At 37.5% G+C, this 17,359-nt stretch overlaps 1 protein-coding gene across 1 annotated transcript in view; it reads left to right on the top strand.

The window, feature by feature from the left end:
* The window catches only part of LOC103212064 (olfactory receptor 4K3-like), a 31,842-nt gene extending 19,432 nt beyond the window's left edge, over positions 1 to 12,410 (top strand). Inside the window, exon 3 of the mRNA XM_007958066.1 lies at positions 11,476 to 12,410. Within this exon, the coding sequence (XP_007956257.1) occupies positions 11,476 to 12,410 (935 nt within the window). The remainder of the gene's footprint in view (positions 1 to 11,475) is intronic.
* Positions 12,411 to 17,359: the final 4,949 nt, after the last annotated feature.

The following is a 17,359-nucleotide window of genomic DNA, read 5'->3' as shown; positions in this document are numbered from 1 at the left end:
ACTTGACTGCTAACCAGAAGGCTGGCGGTTCAAACCCACCAGCCACTCCTCAGAAGGAAGATGGGGCAATCTACTTCTGTAGTGATACTGCCTTGGAAACTGAAGGAGGGGTCGCTATGAGTCGGGCCTGACTCAACAGCACAGAACAACAATAACAACCCAAGTCATGGTATTTTCAGTTGCTCATATGTATGTAGAGCTCTGGTGGCATAGTAGATAAGTCACTTGGCTGCTAACCAGAAGGTCAGTGGTTCAAACCCACTAGCTTCTCTTTGAAAGGAAGATGGGACAATCTACTTCTGTAAAGATTTACAGCCTTGGAAACACAATGGGGTCATGATGAGTCAGAATTGACTCAATGACAGTGAGTTTTGTTTTGTTTTGTTTTTTCATATGTATGTGAAAGCTGGACAATGAAGGAAGACCAAAGAAGAATTGATGCTGTTGAATGGCAGTGTTGGTGAAGAATACTGAAAATACCAGGGACGGCCTGAAAAATGTGTGAATCTGTCCTGGAAAGAGTCCAGCCAGAATCCTTCCTGTAAGATATAATGGCCAGACTACGTCTCACCCCCTTTGGTCATATTGTCAGAATGGACTGTTTCCTGGAGAAGAATAACATGTTTGGTAGAGGGTCAGTGAAAAACGGTAAGACCCTCAAGAGTATGGATTGACTCAGTGACTGCAATGATTGGGCAGGTACAGCAAGGATTGTGAAGATGGTGCATGACCAAGCCCTGTTGCATTCTATTGTACATAGAGTGGCTATGACTTGGAGATGACTCAAAAGCACCTAGCAATAACTAGAACAATATATCATGTTTGCTTGGCAATTCTTTTTCTTTCAGGATTTTATACATGTTATCTCATTGCCTTCTTGCCTGCATGGTTTCTGTTGAGAAATCAGAGTTAGTCTTATTAGTTGCTCTTTGTATGTAACTTTTTGTTCTCATATGCTGCTTATCAGATTCTTTCTTTGTCTTTTATTTGGGTATGATTGATTATCCTATTTTGGATTCATTAAACTTCTCAAATAGTTATTTTTTCATTTTTCATATTAGGAAAGCTCTCTTCCAGCAAATCTACAATTTTCCCTGTGGTTTTATTTGTCTCTTCTTGTTCTGGTAATCCAATCACATGGAAGTTATTCCTTTTGATGATGCCCCACACAAGTCTAAGCCTTCTTCGTTTTGTTTCTGGTTTGATCTTTTTTTTCTGGTTGATTCCTTAACAAAATAGTATTGAGAAATTTGTCTTCTATTTCACTAATTCTGTCTTCTATTGATTGGATTCTATTCATTTGCCTTTTTAATGTGTTATCTATTTCAGAAATCTTAGAAATACTCTTCTGGATTTCTATTTTTGTATAGTTTCTAACTTTTCATTGATCTTTTCAGTTTATTTTTGTATTGTTTTCCTAAATCATTCTAGAATTGTGTCTGTTGTTTCTTTACTTTTGTCAGAGTTTTCCTTGATGTTGTCTGTGCTTTTCTTAAACTGTCTGTCAATCATTTGAGGATGACTAAATATAATTTTTTTTTTTTTTAAATTTGTTATCACATAGTTCCAATGCTACTATTTCTTCAGGGAAATTTTTCTGTCCCTGTATCCTAGAGATATGTTTTTTACCACTTTATCTTGCTTCTTTTTGTGAACTGGATGGTCAGTTGTCTCTGTGTCAGTGTGATGCCATTGCAATTATATTTAATTGGTGATTGCTTGTTTTGTATGTTGTTGTGATTTACTCAGGAATTTTTCTTGTTGTTGTTTTATTGTTTTTATTTATCTCAGTGAGCAGGACTATTGGTTTTCAACTCTTTCACTAGCATGGTAACACTTAGGCACTCACCACCTGCCTCCTGGTGGGTATGATAAAGAATGAAAAGGTGTTCACAGATCTCCATTAACTGTTTATATAGAGCAGTGGAGAGTTAACTGGGCTGTCATTGGCTGTCATCTATAATTTATCAGTTGGTATGGGAGCAGCAGAGATGTGGATGTGGTTGTGTCATGTGAGCATTGTTGCTGTCTCCTACTTGGTGGGACACAAAAATACAAAAACACCAAAAAAAATAAAAACAATAGAACAAAAAGCACAAACTACATAAACAAACAGATCCACACAATGGAAAAACAATAAATAAAAAAAAATAAAAATGAAAAAATAAAGGACTAAGAGAAAAAGAAAAAGAAAAAACAATATCATGGAGTAGATAACAGAACAAGAGAAAAAATAATAATAAAGAAAAATAGAAAAATGCATGTAGAAAAACAAGGGAAGAGAAGAATAAGAAAAAAAGAAGAAAAAATAGAGAAAAGTTGGGCACTGGGAAAATGCAAAAAATACAAGAACCAGAAAAGAGAAACAGAAAAAAATAAAAAGAAAGGAGGAAGAAAAAGAGTAAATTTAAGAAAACAAACAAATAATAACAAAACTAAGGACCAGGATTCCCAGGCTGTGTTTCTCCTGCCCAAAGGAGGCAGCGAGGCAGGTCCCCTGGCCCTAGTACTAGTTCCAGCCTACCCATAAGGGAACAGAGGGCAGGGTGCCTGATCTCAGATGAGTTCCTGGTGACCCAGAAGACGTCTAGTTTCAGGCTTCCTTGGCCTGGGAAAAATACCTGCTGGCTCAATAGGCAGTGGGAGCAAGGGACTTGGCTTCAGAATGAATTCCTGCCTGCTCAAAATGCAGCTGGGGATAAGGTGTCTGGACTCAGACAGTAGTTTCTGGTGTCTCAAAGGACACCTGGACACAGACCTTTGCTCTTGCCATCCTAAAAGTGGTTTGGTGTAGAGCTTCTTGCCTCAGCAAATTTCTTCCCAACCCAAAATGCTGGTGGGAGCAGGGTGATTTCAGAATTATTTTCTATTTACCAAGAAGGCATGGGGCTATGATGCTCAATGTCAGACGAGGTCCTGCTGGTCAAGAAGGTGTTTGAAAGCAGGGGTCCTGGACCCAGAAAAAGTACCCCCTGCTCTAAAGGTGATTGACATAAAGGCACCTGGTTCCAGAAGGAGCTCCAGCTGGCTCAAAAAGGAAGGGTCTAGTCCCAGACAAAAAATCCTGGTGTCTTCAAAATAGCTTGGAGCAGGGTCTCATTCCCAGAAAAAAAAGTTCCTGTTATACTAATAGTTTTCTGGGTATAGGGTACCTGGTCTTAGAAAAAGTGCCTACTGGAAAAAGGTGACTTTGAACAGAGTCCCTAGTTTTAGGACCAGTTCCTTCTTGCCCAGAAGGCAGCTGGTGGCAGGATGCCTAGACTGGGATGGAATTCCCAGTGGTCCAGAAGGTGGTTGGGGATGGGGATTGCCACACTTCCATTCAAAGAGAAAGTGTGGGGTAGAAAAGGAACAATGGGAATATTGAACCTTCCTAGACATTAGCCACCAGTGCTGTTGCCCATGCAGTGTTCAGTAAGTCGAGCTGATTCTTCAGTTGCTGCCTGGCTTGGAGTGAAGCTTGTAAGTATTCAAAATGACCACACCACAAGGCCAGTCGACAGTCCACCTCTCCATTTGTCTTCTTATTTCCTGTTAGTTTCTTCTACTAGTCTCTGCTAATCCGTATTTAATCCACTTCTTTATTCTTCCCTATGAAGCTCAGGGTTCCAGGATTATCATTATCTATGTCAATTGGATTCCAATTTCTATGTTGTAGAGGTTCTGTGTAGTTGTCTAAATATTCAGTCATATTCCCCAAAGAGCCTGAAATATTTCTTTTTTGATGATGAATGGATCACCATTCCTCTTCCATTTGTCATTCCTGGTATAGTAAACCATATGATTGTGTGACAAAATGGCCAATATCAGTTGATTTCAGCTTACTAGTGCCTAGGATATTGCATTTTCTTTTTGACAACTTCCAATTTCCCTACCTTTGTACATTCCATGTTCTGATTATTCATTTTGAGTCATGTAACATCAGCAAATGAATTTCCAGAAAGGTTTCTTCCATCTACATCATTAGTGTTGACTCTATTTTGAGGAGGCAGCTCTTCCACAGTAGTACTTTAAAAGTCTTCCTACCTGAGGGGCTTATCTTCTAGAGCTATATTGCTCAATGTTTCCCTGCTATTGGTAAGGTTTTCAGTGGCTTTTTTTTTTTTTTTTTTTTTTTTACCCTGATATGGAGCTGGCCACATCTTTCTTCCTAGCCTAGCCTAGTCTGGAAAACTCACCAAATCCTGTCCAACAGTGGTGGCCCTGCTGGTATTTGAAATACTGGTTACTGGTTGCATAGCTTCCAACATCACGGCAACACACAAGCCACCGCAGTAAGGCAAACTGACAGATAAGTCTTAGAATATTTGCTATCATACATTTAAAATACCTGACAATTTATATTTCTTAATTATAGTCCACACTTTCCTACACAAAAGTGGTGACAGAATTTTTTACAAACTATTGTGCAACTAAAATTTTATGAATTTAATTACACAAAGAATTAGGATCACAATCCTAATAGCTTAACTAAGAACGGTTTGTTGCCCTATGTTCTAAAATACTTCTGGCAATTTAAAATCTATTTCCAGCATGAAAAGGAATTCCATTGGTACTTTTTTTCACATTATCTTAAACTGCTCTACTGATTTAGTGGTTAAGGCACTTAGCTGCTAACCAAAACCTGGTGGTTGGAACCCACCAAGTGCTCCTCAGAAAAGACGAGGTAGCCTGCTTCCATAAAGGTTTACAGCTTTGGAAACCTAATTGGGATTACTATGAGTCAGAACCGACTCAATGATAGTGAGTTTGTTTTCTGATTTTGCACTTTTTTTTTCACATATCATACAAAAAAAATGTCTCTTCTCTCAATTAGAAGATACATAGACTTCCTCAGCATTTAAAATATAATTTCGTAAACTCAAGGTAACACTTTTCAAATCCACCTGCAGTTTATTTTTCCCTTCTCACATATAGCACTTCATTGTTCTACACACACTCCATTTTCATTTTCTGCAGCTTGATAAATTCATTTCATTTTGTTCAGCTGTTCTTAGTCTTTTGTTATTTTCTCACCCAAACCATGTTGACAGCAAAATATGACAGCTAACCAGTTCTAAATCCAAAAAATATTTATATAGTACAGCACATTAAGGTTTGAACCCTTGCAATTAAACTATATAAAATACAACAAGATCCACAATGTACATATCAGAATCAAATATTAATCAGTCCTTAGGATGGTATCTGCACACTAGTTCAAAGGGCAACAGAGGCAACACTGAAATGAAAACACATAATGATGTTACTCTAGGGTGATGTCCCACATCAACTTTCTCAAAGGTGATCTTATTCTGGAAAGGTAAGTACAGCTGATCCACAGTGAAAACAGACATGAGCATTGTAAAATATCCTACTCATACTATTCATTGACTGTAATTTTGCATATAAATCTCCCAAGAACTTGTTCCCATCATCCTGGTCTTTTTGTTTGGGTGATCCATCAATTCCACACTTTACTTTCTCCTTTCCCTGAGTCAGTGTTAAGATCAAAGATTACATAAAAATGAATGTCTGTGGACACCCTACATGCAATTTCCCCTTGTAATATGGAAAATACTTTAAGGCTTTATCTCAGTGCTGCCCCAAACCAAAAAACCAAACTCACTGCTGTCGAGTAGTTTCCAATTCATAGTGACCCTTCCTTGGGTTGCTGAAGAAGTATCTCTACAGAAGGTAAATTGCCCAATCTTCCTTCTGAGGAATGGCTGGTGGGTTTGAACCACCAGTGTTCTTGTTAGCAGTCAAATGCCTTAGGCACTATGCCTCAGTGCTGAGGATTAGTGATTACACCTTCTTGTACTCTTTCTTAAAAACCTGCCCCCCCCCCAAAAAAAAGGCACCAATTCATTTATTCCATTCATGTTCAGAAGAATTTGAGAGTTTCCTTTGGAATAGGCAAAATCAAGATCATCCCACTGCTCACATCAAGTCAGGAAACTGACCTGCAGTCTAGACAAAACGCTTCCATTTAAAAATCACTTCACCAGGACAGATTGCATAATTCTTCTATTCACATAGTAAATCTTTAGAAAATTATAAAGGTCTTTGCACCAGTGATAGGAAATTGAATCAGAAATATCAATGCAGCCACTTGTTTTAGAAAACCCATAAATCCTAGGTTAAGAATATGGTCACCATATTTTGGAACCACGTGGTTCAGAGTATGTAGCATAGGCCAACTTATGATCAAGAGGAGTGCAGTTAGGAGGCCACAGAAGACTAAGACTAGAGCAAGATCTAACTTCTTTTCTTCTCTTACACTGTCACTATGGGAATTGCTATCTGCCATTGGTTCTGTTCAGCATGTGTTCTTCTGCTGCTGCCACCACTCACACCATTGACCTTCAGAGTCTTCTCCACTCAAGTTAGACACTCATTATGGCATTTATAGCCTCTTCTACCTAGCAGAATTTTTGTTGAGGCATTACCCAGAATGACGCAGCCATTTGAGACATGGTATTTCATGGACCCCAGCGCCTAACAGCATACCCTAGGAGCTCTCTGCTGGTCAATTTGTAGATGAAGAGGTCCAACTCAGCCAGGATATGGTCAAAGAATTTCCCTTTCTTTGGCAGTGTGTATAGACAGGTAAGGAGGTGATCAGAAGTTGTAGTGATTCACAGGAGGCACCACAAGCATGGTTGCTCTCCGTAACGTAAATACACTTACAGATTTCAAATGTTGTAAACATTTTTTTCCAAATATTAAAAAAAATCCTAATAATCTTGAGTTTAATATAGACATATTTTATTATATGCATGCATCATCATTTACACATTTTTTATTATTGTATGTTTTCCCTGCAAGTTTATGATCTTTTTCTTCTGAAATGTACCTAGAGTTAAATTAGGAAGACAGAATATCTGAGTATGCTAAAATGTCTTAATATATTTTAAGTTGCTTTTCAGAATGTTTTTCTCACTCCACATTGGTGATGCACAGATTTTTGCATCACTTAGTAAAAAATTTTATTCTGTTAATTTAATGAACAAGTTTAAGTACTACTGTTTTATTTTATAATTCCTTTAATTCTTATGGAGTTTTTATTATTTTGTGAATTATCCTCACATGCTATACCCTATTTAAAACTTAGTATTGTTTTCATTAGTCTGTTTTACTTTTGCTATGTTAAGATGAGAAAACCCTTTCTGTAATTATTTGCTTGATTCTGAGAAAAAAATTATGAAGAATAATATTCACTTTTGTTATGTGCAAAACAATATTTATTTCACAGAACCTACATAGCATGGTAGGAGCTCTGGTAGCATAGTGGCTAAAGCACTTGACTGCTAACCACAAGGCTGGCAGTTCAAACCCACCAGCCACTCCTTGGAAGGCAGGTTGGGCAATCCTACTTCCGTATGATACTGCCTCGGAAACCCAAGGAGGGGTCACTGTGAGTCGGGGTCCGACTCGACGGCACATAACAACAACAACAACAACAGAAAGAATAAATGCCACTGTATGAAAATCCATTCATGACTATAAAAAATGCTCAGAAATCATGCCCATGAAAAAATATTCATAAGAAATTAATGCCACACTAGTTGCAAGAGACTAAAGATAGATTGGGAGCATGATTCTTAGAAGCTTCAATCCCTAGGTAGAAAAAATAATCACTAGCCTACGGTTAGCCATGGTCCCACTGGGACAAAATCACCCCTCAATGACAAATACATTTTCATCCCCACCTCCTCTTAAATAAAGTGTGTAAAGAACAAGTGAGGCATAGCGCAAGCAGTATGAGAAGAGCACATTTCTAATGTCATGCCACCTCAGGTTATTTCAGTGGAATTTCTGAAATAGAAAGAGGAGACAAATTCTACTTTTTGTCTAAATCTCAAAAGAGATTTGATTTCTCTTAGTTGGTCTGGATGGCAACCCAGCAATGACTCATGTAAGTTTAAATACTTCTGTCACTTCAAATAGCTCTTTGTGAACAAACTATTTCAACATAGTCTTCAATTTATTCTAATTCTGTCACTGAGATTGAATTTGTCTCACCATGATTGAACTCTCTCTTACCTTGAGATGACTTAATTCTTTATAAGACCTTAAAACTCATGCCCACAAAGTGCATCTTCCTCTTCTGCAGACTCAGTCACTGTGGTCTCTGAATTTATTTTCTGGTCATATGACACAAAATACGGCTTTCTGTAAATATCGTTGTATTAGTTTGAGTTACTTATTTACACCTTTATGTACATGTATGTCTTTAGGTGTTGACATCTATGAACATAATTAAGCAAACATGCCATGTTAGTATGTTTAGAATACAATTTACACAATGGATATTCTAGCTTTGTCATTATTTTTGTCATATGATGATGTCAATTGTTTAACTTCACTTAGATTCTATAAAAGAAGAATACAACTATACTTGGAACATTACTTTGAGCATTCTAGAATTATATATATATGTATACACAGACACACACACATATAAATTTTTATTACACATATATATTATCTTAAAGTATATATTTATTTATATATATGTATGTATGCATGCATAGAGACATACAATTGTAGAATTTCTAGCACACCATGAGTACAGAAAAAATAGTGGCTATTAATATCTCATCCAGAAATTCTAGAAATACATGCTGTTGTTTGCCATCGAGTCAGACCCAACTCATAGCAACCCCTCCTTGGGTTTCTGAGGCAGTATTACTATGGGAGTAGATTGCCCAATCTTCTTTCTGAGGAGTGGCTGGTGGGTTTGAACCTCCAGCCTTCTGGTTAGCAGTCAAGTGCATTAGGCACTATGCTACAATAGCTTCTAGGTTTTTGTAGGCACTGTCCTTTGAGCATGAATACACACACACACACACACACCCCAACAGTATATCATTTCTAAGTAATTGCATGCACCAAAGCAAAGATTAGCGAATTAAAAAAAAAAAAAAAAAGGAACTTCTTTCTTTTTTTTTTTTTTTCCTATGTTCTCATGGCTTTTTTTTTTTGGTTATTCTAATAAAAAAATTCTTATAGATACTTTACCAATATTTCCAGTTCACTGTACCACTCTTATAGTTAATTAGAGATATTATTTCAGGCTCCATACTTTCAAAGGTCCCATGTTTTTCTGTGCACAGGTTATGTTATTTGTACCTCAGCTAGTTACTAAATGAAATACACATAATTCAGTACTCAGACAGAGATGATACATATAAACTCAATCTAACCCCTTTACCTTTATCAGGATAAGTGTGAGAGTCCATCTTCTCTTTTGCACATGGCTTCCTGCTTGCCTCTTTTTAAGATTATTTTTTTTCCTTTAAGAATTTATATTTATTTTTTGTTCCTTTTACTTCGATGGTGATTTTGGAACAACAGGACACACCCCTATGATTTTCCATAAAATTCCTATTAATTTGAGAAGATGCAGTGTAAGAAATTACTAAAAATTAGTCAATGAAAGAGATTTGGATTAAGATTTGTTTTCTATTTCCTCTTTATGTACCCTCAGCATGTATGTCTCACTTAAAAACTCACTGCTGTCAATTCGATTAGATTCATAGTGACCCCTCCTTAGGTTACTGAGGCAGTGTCTCTAGGGAAGTAGATTGTGCAATCTTCCTTCCAAGGAGTAGCTGATGGGTTTGAACTGCTAGCCTTCTGGTTAGCAGTCAAATGTCTTAGGCACTATGGAACCAGAGCTCCGATGTCTACTTTATGACTTACATTATCGAGTGATCCAGAAATTCTATTCATTTAAAACTTCTCTTATTTCTTATTATATATGAAAAGCCACCCAAATTCATGTAATACGATATTTTTTGTGTATTCAAATCTGTCCATTTGAAATGATTCATAAGTAAACAGTTCTAAGTTATATTGCCTTCTGATTTTCAGCATTTGTTTCTATTTGTACACTATTTCTCAGCTATGAAATGGGAAGAGTATGCTGATGAATGAATGTTAAGACAAATGAATCACAGGTGAGATTAAATGGAAATAGATACCCCTAAAGTACATTCGTCTGTGGATCAGGATTCTGTTGTGCTGCCTATAACTCTCCATGAGTGAACAATCCACCATTCAGCCTGGAGATCTTGGATTCATCACTCGTTGGAGTCAACAGCCAGTGTACTGCCTGCCAGCCTTGAGCTCCTCAGTCCCTGTGGCAGCAAGAGTCGGGAACAGCCTCTAGCTTGACATTTGATCCAGGAACTTTGGACTTGTCAGCGTCTATAAATGTATGAGCCATTTTCCTAAGATAAATTTCTATATATATATATATATATATAATATATATATATATATATATATAAGCTTTATTGGTTTTGTTTCTCTAGAGAATCCAGTCTAACACAATTTGGTACCGGGAGTGGTTCTAGAGAGACAAAATCATAAGGATGGGCTTCCTAAATTGGTTCTCCAGTTTGATTAATCTTAAACACACTAGTGACCCTGCATCTGTTAGGAAAGAGGGCCCTGATAATTCCTGGCATGAGGTGGCAACATGAATATGCAAAATAGTGCTCTGGTAGCATAGTGCATAAGGCACTTGACTGCTAACCAGAAGGCTGGCGGTTCAAACCCACCAGCCACGCCTCAGAAGGAAGATGGGGTAATGTACTTCCGTAGTGATACTACCTCAGCAATCCAAGGAGGGGTCGCTAAGAGTCAGGTCCGACTCGACGGCACATAACAACAACAACAAAGTGCATGCAATAGCTTATTCTATTAAATAGGATTGTGTCCACACAAATAAGCTTTGTATAGAAATATTTTCATCATAGATGGAAAAAGTCATGGTAGCTAGTTTATATTAACTTAGATACTGTGGGCAGGCACTATTTAAACTCTTAATTCTTAAAACAATCCTATGAGGCTTATATCATTATATCCCAATTTACAGATGCAAAAACTGAGGCACAGAGAGCTTAATGAATTTGCCTAAAGTCACCACACTAGGAATTAGATAATATTTGAAAGCTTAAAATCCATTTGGCTCTAGAACTTTACTGTCCTGTTTATTAGATTTAGAGAGCTGGAAGTGAGGTATGAAAATTGTATTTTTAGAATATACATTTCCTGCTGCAGCAGATGAAATTCATGTTATACATATTCCCTTCAAACATTATGATTGCAGGCAATACGCACTTGCATGTTTATGAGGATCTGAAGGAGCCCAGAGGAGCTATGGTAAAGCACTTGTTTGCTAACTGGAAGATCAGTGGTTGGAACCCAACAGTGACTCCACAAGAGAAAAGACCTGACAATCTGCTTCTGTAAAGACTGTAGCCTGGTAAACACTATGGGGTGTTCTACTATGTCCTGTAGTATCTGTTCTGTCTGAATACAATCCATGGCGAAAAACAACAGCAATACGAAGATATAAATATGTAAGTAGATGGAGTGAGATTTGATGCCAGGCTTGGCTTTGCTTGCTTACTCCCACAATCTTATGATGTTAAATTCATTTCCATTTCACTTTCTAGGAAATTGTCTGAACTGATTTAGGAAATCTGAAATCATGGAACAAGGAAATAAGAGTGACTGAATTTGTGTTGCATAGTCTTTCAGGTCCTCGACAGCTACAACTTTTCTATTTTGCATTTTTCACACTTTTCTATTTATCCACTTTGCTGGGGAACTTCCTCATTGCATTCCCAGTTCTTTCTGAACCTGCTCTCCACACCCCAATGTATTTTCTGCTCAGCAACCTCTCCTTCATTGATGCATGTCTATCCACTTTTGCCACTCCCAAAATGATTGTTGACTTCCTCATGGAGCGCAACACCATCTCCTTTGAAGGCTACATTGCCCAGATATTATTTCTTCATTTATTTGTTGGGGGTGAAATGATACTCCTCGTTTCCATAGAATATGACAGGTATGTAGCCATATGTCGACCTCTGCATTACACAGCCATCATGAGTATATGCAAGTGCACAGGCTTCGTGGTGGGCTCCTGGTTTTTTGGAATCTTGCACTCAGTGAGTCAGTTGGTCTTCATAGTAAATCTTCCATTCTGTGGTCCGAATAATGTAGACAGCTTTTTCTGTGACCTTCCCTTGGTTATTAAACTGGCCTGTGCTGATACCTATATCCTTGAGATACTGATTCGTTTAAACAGTGATATACTGGGTCTATGTTGCTTGGTGCTATTGTTCATGTCCTACACAGTCATCCTGGTCACCATGCGACGTCGATCATCATCAGGCATGGCCAAGGCCCGGGCCACCCTGACTGCCCATATCACTGTGGTGATCCTCCTCTTTGGGACCAGTGTCTTCATCTATGCCTGGCCTTTCCACAACTTTACAGGAGATAAGATACTCTCAATATTCTATACTGATTTTACTCCTCTCTTAAACCCCTTGATCTACACTCTAAGAAATAAGGAGGTTATATCAGCAATGCAGAAACTGAGGAGGCTAAAGATAAGTTCCTAACATTTCCTTGGCTTTCCCTTGTCATAATAACAACTATAATAAAGGCCAACACTTACATCCTTTGCTACTCAAAATATTTAGATTTAATTAAGAAATTAAATAGATTGAGACAATTTCTTGCATATATAAGATAATATATATAAGATGGATTGACAGGGTGGCTGCAGTGATGGGCTCAGGTATAGTAGGGATTGTGAGTCTGGCACAGGATGGGGCAGTGTTTCCTTTTGTTGTACATAAGGTCGCTATGAGTCAGAGATGACTAGTTGGGCCATAACAACAAACAACCACAATAAGATTGATATTTCTGGCAATGTGAACTCTCACTACAAACTATACAAACTTAACTACTAAGTAGTATTAGATTTGGTGAACCTATTTACTGAATTCAGAAACCAAATAGACTCATGTATTTATCCAAGTAAATGTATCATACTTAGTTCTGCCATAAACAATAAAACCTGAGCCCACAATGTTTGTTTGTCTCAGTGTATTAAATTGAAGCTCAGAATTTCCATTCAGAGTTAGTGGTTGATTGACTACAAACAAAAATGGTGCAAAGAAGTACAGACAATAAAGGCAAACAAACAAACAAAAAAGATATATCTTGATTGATATATATATATATATATATATATATTTGTTTATTTCAACAGCACTGCTAATATATGCCTTTGTTCTACACATTCTTTAACTGATCTCCAGGTCCTGCCATCTAATCTATACTACCCGTGATAGTTAAAGTATGTGTCAACTTGGCTGGACCATGATTCTTAGTGGTATAGCAGGTATAATGTAGTCATACCCCATGATGCGATCTGATGTATTATAATCATCTCCAAGATGAAACCTGCTATGAGATTTCATTAGTGGAATGGGAGTTTTCTTACTGTGTGTCCTATTTCCAAAATATATGAGTGTTCTGGAAAATTGCTGTTTTTTCTTATGTGGACTCTGCATCTACTTCTTCATCATTTGACTTGTAGTTCTTTAAACTTGAGCCAATGGCCTGCCCTATTGCCTACTGATCTTGGGATTCATTAGCCTACCCAGCCTGTGAGCCAGGAGCCTGCCTTGTTACCAGCCAACCTTGAATTCATCAGCCTCCACAGCTTGTGAGCCACCAGTTTGCCATCTGACCTGCCACTCTTGAGTTCATCAGCCTCTGTAGGTACATGAGACAGGAGAGACCTCCAGCCAGATATCTGACCCACGACCTTGGAACTTACAAGTTTTACAACTTCATGAGCCATATATTTGAGATAAATCTCTTTCTATCATCTATCAATCAATCAACCTATCATGTATCAATCTATCTATTTATCTATCAAGTTTCACTGGTTTTGCTTCTCTAGAGAACCTAGCTTAAAACCTCAAACAATGAAACACAAGTGAAAATACCTATTTTTCAAAGCCCTCAAAAAGTATAAGATCATTGTTTTGACTTTGTATAATAAGTCGGCACTTTAATTGTCCTTTTTGAATTATTGTTATTGTTGTTGTTATATGCCGTCAAGTCGGACCCGACTCATAGCGACCCCTCCTTGGGTTTCCGAGGCAGTATCACTATGGAAGTAGATTGCCCCACCTTCCTTTCGAGGAGTGGCTGGTGTGTTTGAACCGCCAGCCTTCTGGTTAGCAGTCAAGTGCCTTAGGCACTACGCTACCAGAGCTCCTATTTGAATTATTAGTATATATGAAATAATATAGAACATTTTTCTTTGTTTTTATAGCATTTATTCTTATAATCAAAAACAAACCCCATTAGAAAAGAGGAAAAGAGATTCCCTATCTTTTGTTTATAAAATAATTCTTATTTTACTTGCACTAAAATTACTCTTCAAAATAGTTTTTTTTTTTCTTCAATCAAATTAGTATTTCTATCAGATTCATGCTTCTATGATTCCAGTTGATAATATGAATATATATAAAATATTAAAGTTATATACTTAACTAATATTTTTAAAGCTTCAGAATAGTGTTTAATTTACAAGTATTTTTTTAAAGTAGTCATCATTTTCACTGACATCTCATTATAATTTGAGACAATTATTTTCATTTTTGACTTCTAGTGTTTGAAAGAGAAAGACATGCTCCAAAGTGAAGGTTTGCTTTTCAAATGATGTGGGGGAAATCATGGTGACCAATAGGATATAATATCGATTATACTTTAAATAAAGTTCAACTCACTTCTCTCCTTTATTACTTCATGGTTCTGCAACTTCTTGTTGACTCTTTCTGAAATACAATATTTAAAATAAAAACAGTATAGCAGAGTATCATATGTTGATTATGATAATGAAGTGAAACTCATATTTAATGATAACTATGGTGGTGTAGTCCCCAAGGCATTTGACTGCTAACCAGAAGGCTGGCAGTTCAAAGCCACCAGCCACTCCTCAGAAGGAAGGTTGGGCAATCCACTTCTGCAGTGATATAGCCTCAGAAACCCCAGAAGGGGTCGCTGTGAGTTGGATCTGACTTGAACGCAGTGAGTTTGGTTTTGTTTGTTTATATATTTTACAAGATCTCTGGTGATGCAGTGGGTAAGGCTGCTAACCAGAAGGTTGGTGATTCAAACTCACCAGCTGATCTGTGAGAGGTAGATGATGTAATCTAGTTATATAAAGATTTACAGTCTTGGAAACCCTGTGTGGGTAACTGTGAGTCAGAATTGAGTCAATGGCAGTGGGTTAGGGTTTGAGTTTTTATACAGCTTACAAATTATATCTTTATATATTATCTCAGTTCATCCTCAGAATATACCTATAGATTAGAAAATTATGACTGTATTCCAACAATGTTGTACTCCAGATATCAGAGATCCATCAGTAAAAATACCTCTAAATTCTAGGAGCACTTTTTCAAATAAACAATTCTTCTTAGGGCATCTGAAAGAGTAGAAGCTTCCAGAGCATAATTGTTGGAAGGGATTTCACAGATGCAGAATGATGGAAGGCCAGCGGAGGGTAATTTGGCCCTGCAAGAGTGTGAGGAGAATTAGATCTCTTGGATGTGAGACACCTTCAGTGAAGGTGTGATTTAGAAGAATGTTCTGAGCAGCACCAGGAAAAGACTAAAAATATATCCTTATAGGCCTGGTCTGTGGTTAGAAAACATATCTACTTTTTGAAATTATAATCATAGGATCATCCATACTTGATCTCAATTTATAATCTCTGCAAAGACAGAGGAACTTTCAACAAAAATTTAGTTCACTCCAGAGGTCAATGAAATGTTTGAGGCATTTGGAAAAATAGACAAAAGCTACCTTGGTGGGCCACACCTTTAACACTGGCAGCACAGGATTTTAACACATGAAGTCCTGCTAAATTTGAGGGCCCAATCAAACTAACACGACACATGAGTAGCCTATCTACAAGAAACAAGAGTTAGCAGACAGAATAAATGATAAGAGTAGCTTCCCTTCTGCACTTGAGTATGTAATAAATGTATGAAGTGAGTATGTCTGAACTGGTTAAATATACAAAATTGATCAAAAAGAAACAATATTGCTATGAAATAGAAGAGCAGGTGAGTAATGCTCTTGAGAACATGGTTTTTTCTTTCTTCTGTATTCCTCCTGCTAAGTACCATTGGAAGCATGGATGTTTTCTATAAAGCAAATAAGACTCTAAAAAATCTTAACTAAGGAGTGATGAAGATTCAAGAAATGACCTGGTGGCAAGTTCCCTGGGTTTCCTTTTGTATTATAGATATATATATAAACACACCTATATACATATGCATATACATAGGCAAGCTGGATTCAGAAGAGGATGTGGAATGAGAGATATCATCCCTGATGTCAGATGGATCTTGGCTCAAAGCAAATAATACCAGAAAGATGGTTCACTTGTGTGTTATTGACAGTGCAAAAGCATTTGATTGTGTGGATCATAACAAATTGTGGCTAACCTCGAGAAGAATGGGAATTCCAGAACTCTTAATTATACTCATGCCAAACCTGTATATAGACCAGGAGGCTGTCGTGTGAACAAAATAAGGGTAAACTACATGGTTTAAAATCAAGAAGGGAGTGCGTCAGGGCTGTATCCTTTCACCATGCTTATTCAATTTGTATGCTAAGCAAATAATCTGAGAAGCTGGACTATATGAAGAAGAATGTGGCATTAGGATTGGAGGAAAATCATTAACAACCTGTAATACGCTGATGACAACTTTGCTTGCTGAAAGTGAGGATGACTTGACGTACTTACTGATGAAGAATGAAGAATGTAGTCTGCAATATGGATTACATCTCAATATAAAGAAAACCAAAATCCTCACAACTGGTCCTATAAGCAACATTATGATAAATGGAGAAAAGATGGAAATTGTCAAAGACTTCACATTGCTTGGTGCTACAATTGTCTCCAAAGGAAACAGCAGTCAGGACATCAGATGATGTATACACTGGGCATATTGGCTGCAAAGGACCTCTTTCAAGTGCTGAAGAGCAAAGATGTCTCTTTGAGGACTAAGGTGTGCCTGACACAAGCCATTGCATTTTCAATTGCCTCATTTGCATGTGAGAGCTGGATAATGAATAAGGAAGACCAAAGAAGAATTGGTGCTTTTGAGCTGTGGTGTAGGTGAAGAATGCTGAAAGTACAGTGGACTGCTAAAAGCACTAAAAGGTCTGTCTTGGAGGAAGTGCAGCTAGAGTGCTCCTTGGAAGTGAGGATGGCCAGACATCGTCTCACATACTTTGATCATGTTTTCAGAAGAGACCATTCCCTGGAGAAGAATGTCATTCTTGCTAAGGTGGAGGGTCAACAAAGGAGGAAAAGGCCCTCAACAAGATGGATTGACACTGTGGCAGCAGTAACAGGCCTAGTGTAGTAAGAATCATGGAGCTGGCTCAGGACCAGGTGGTGTTTCATTCTGCTGTGCATAGGGTCACTATGAGTTGGAGATGACTCGATGGCACCTAACAACAGCGACAA

The sequence above is a fragment of the Orycteropus afer genome, unplaced genomic scaffold (genome assembly GCF_000298275.1).
Source record: "Orycteropus afer afer isolate SDZICR_OR568_19922 unplaced genomic scaffold, OryAfe1.0 scaffold00844, whole genome shotgun sequence".
Taxonomy (NCBI): Eukaryota; Metazoa; Chordata; class Mammalia; order Tubulidentata; family Orycteropodidae; genus Orycteropus; species Orycteropus afer.
The sequence above is the reverse complement of the archived record's forward strand: the minus strand, read 5'-3'. Positions and strand labels throughout refer to the sequence as shown.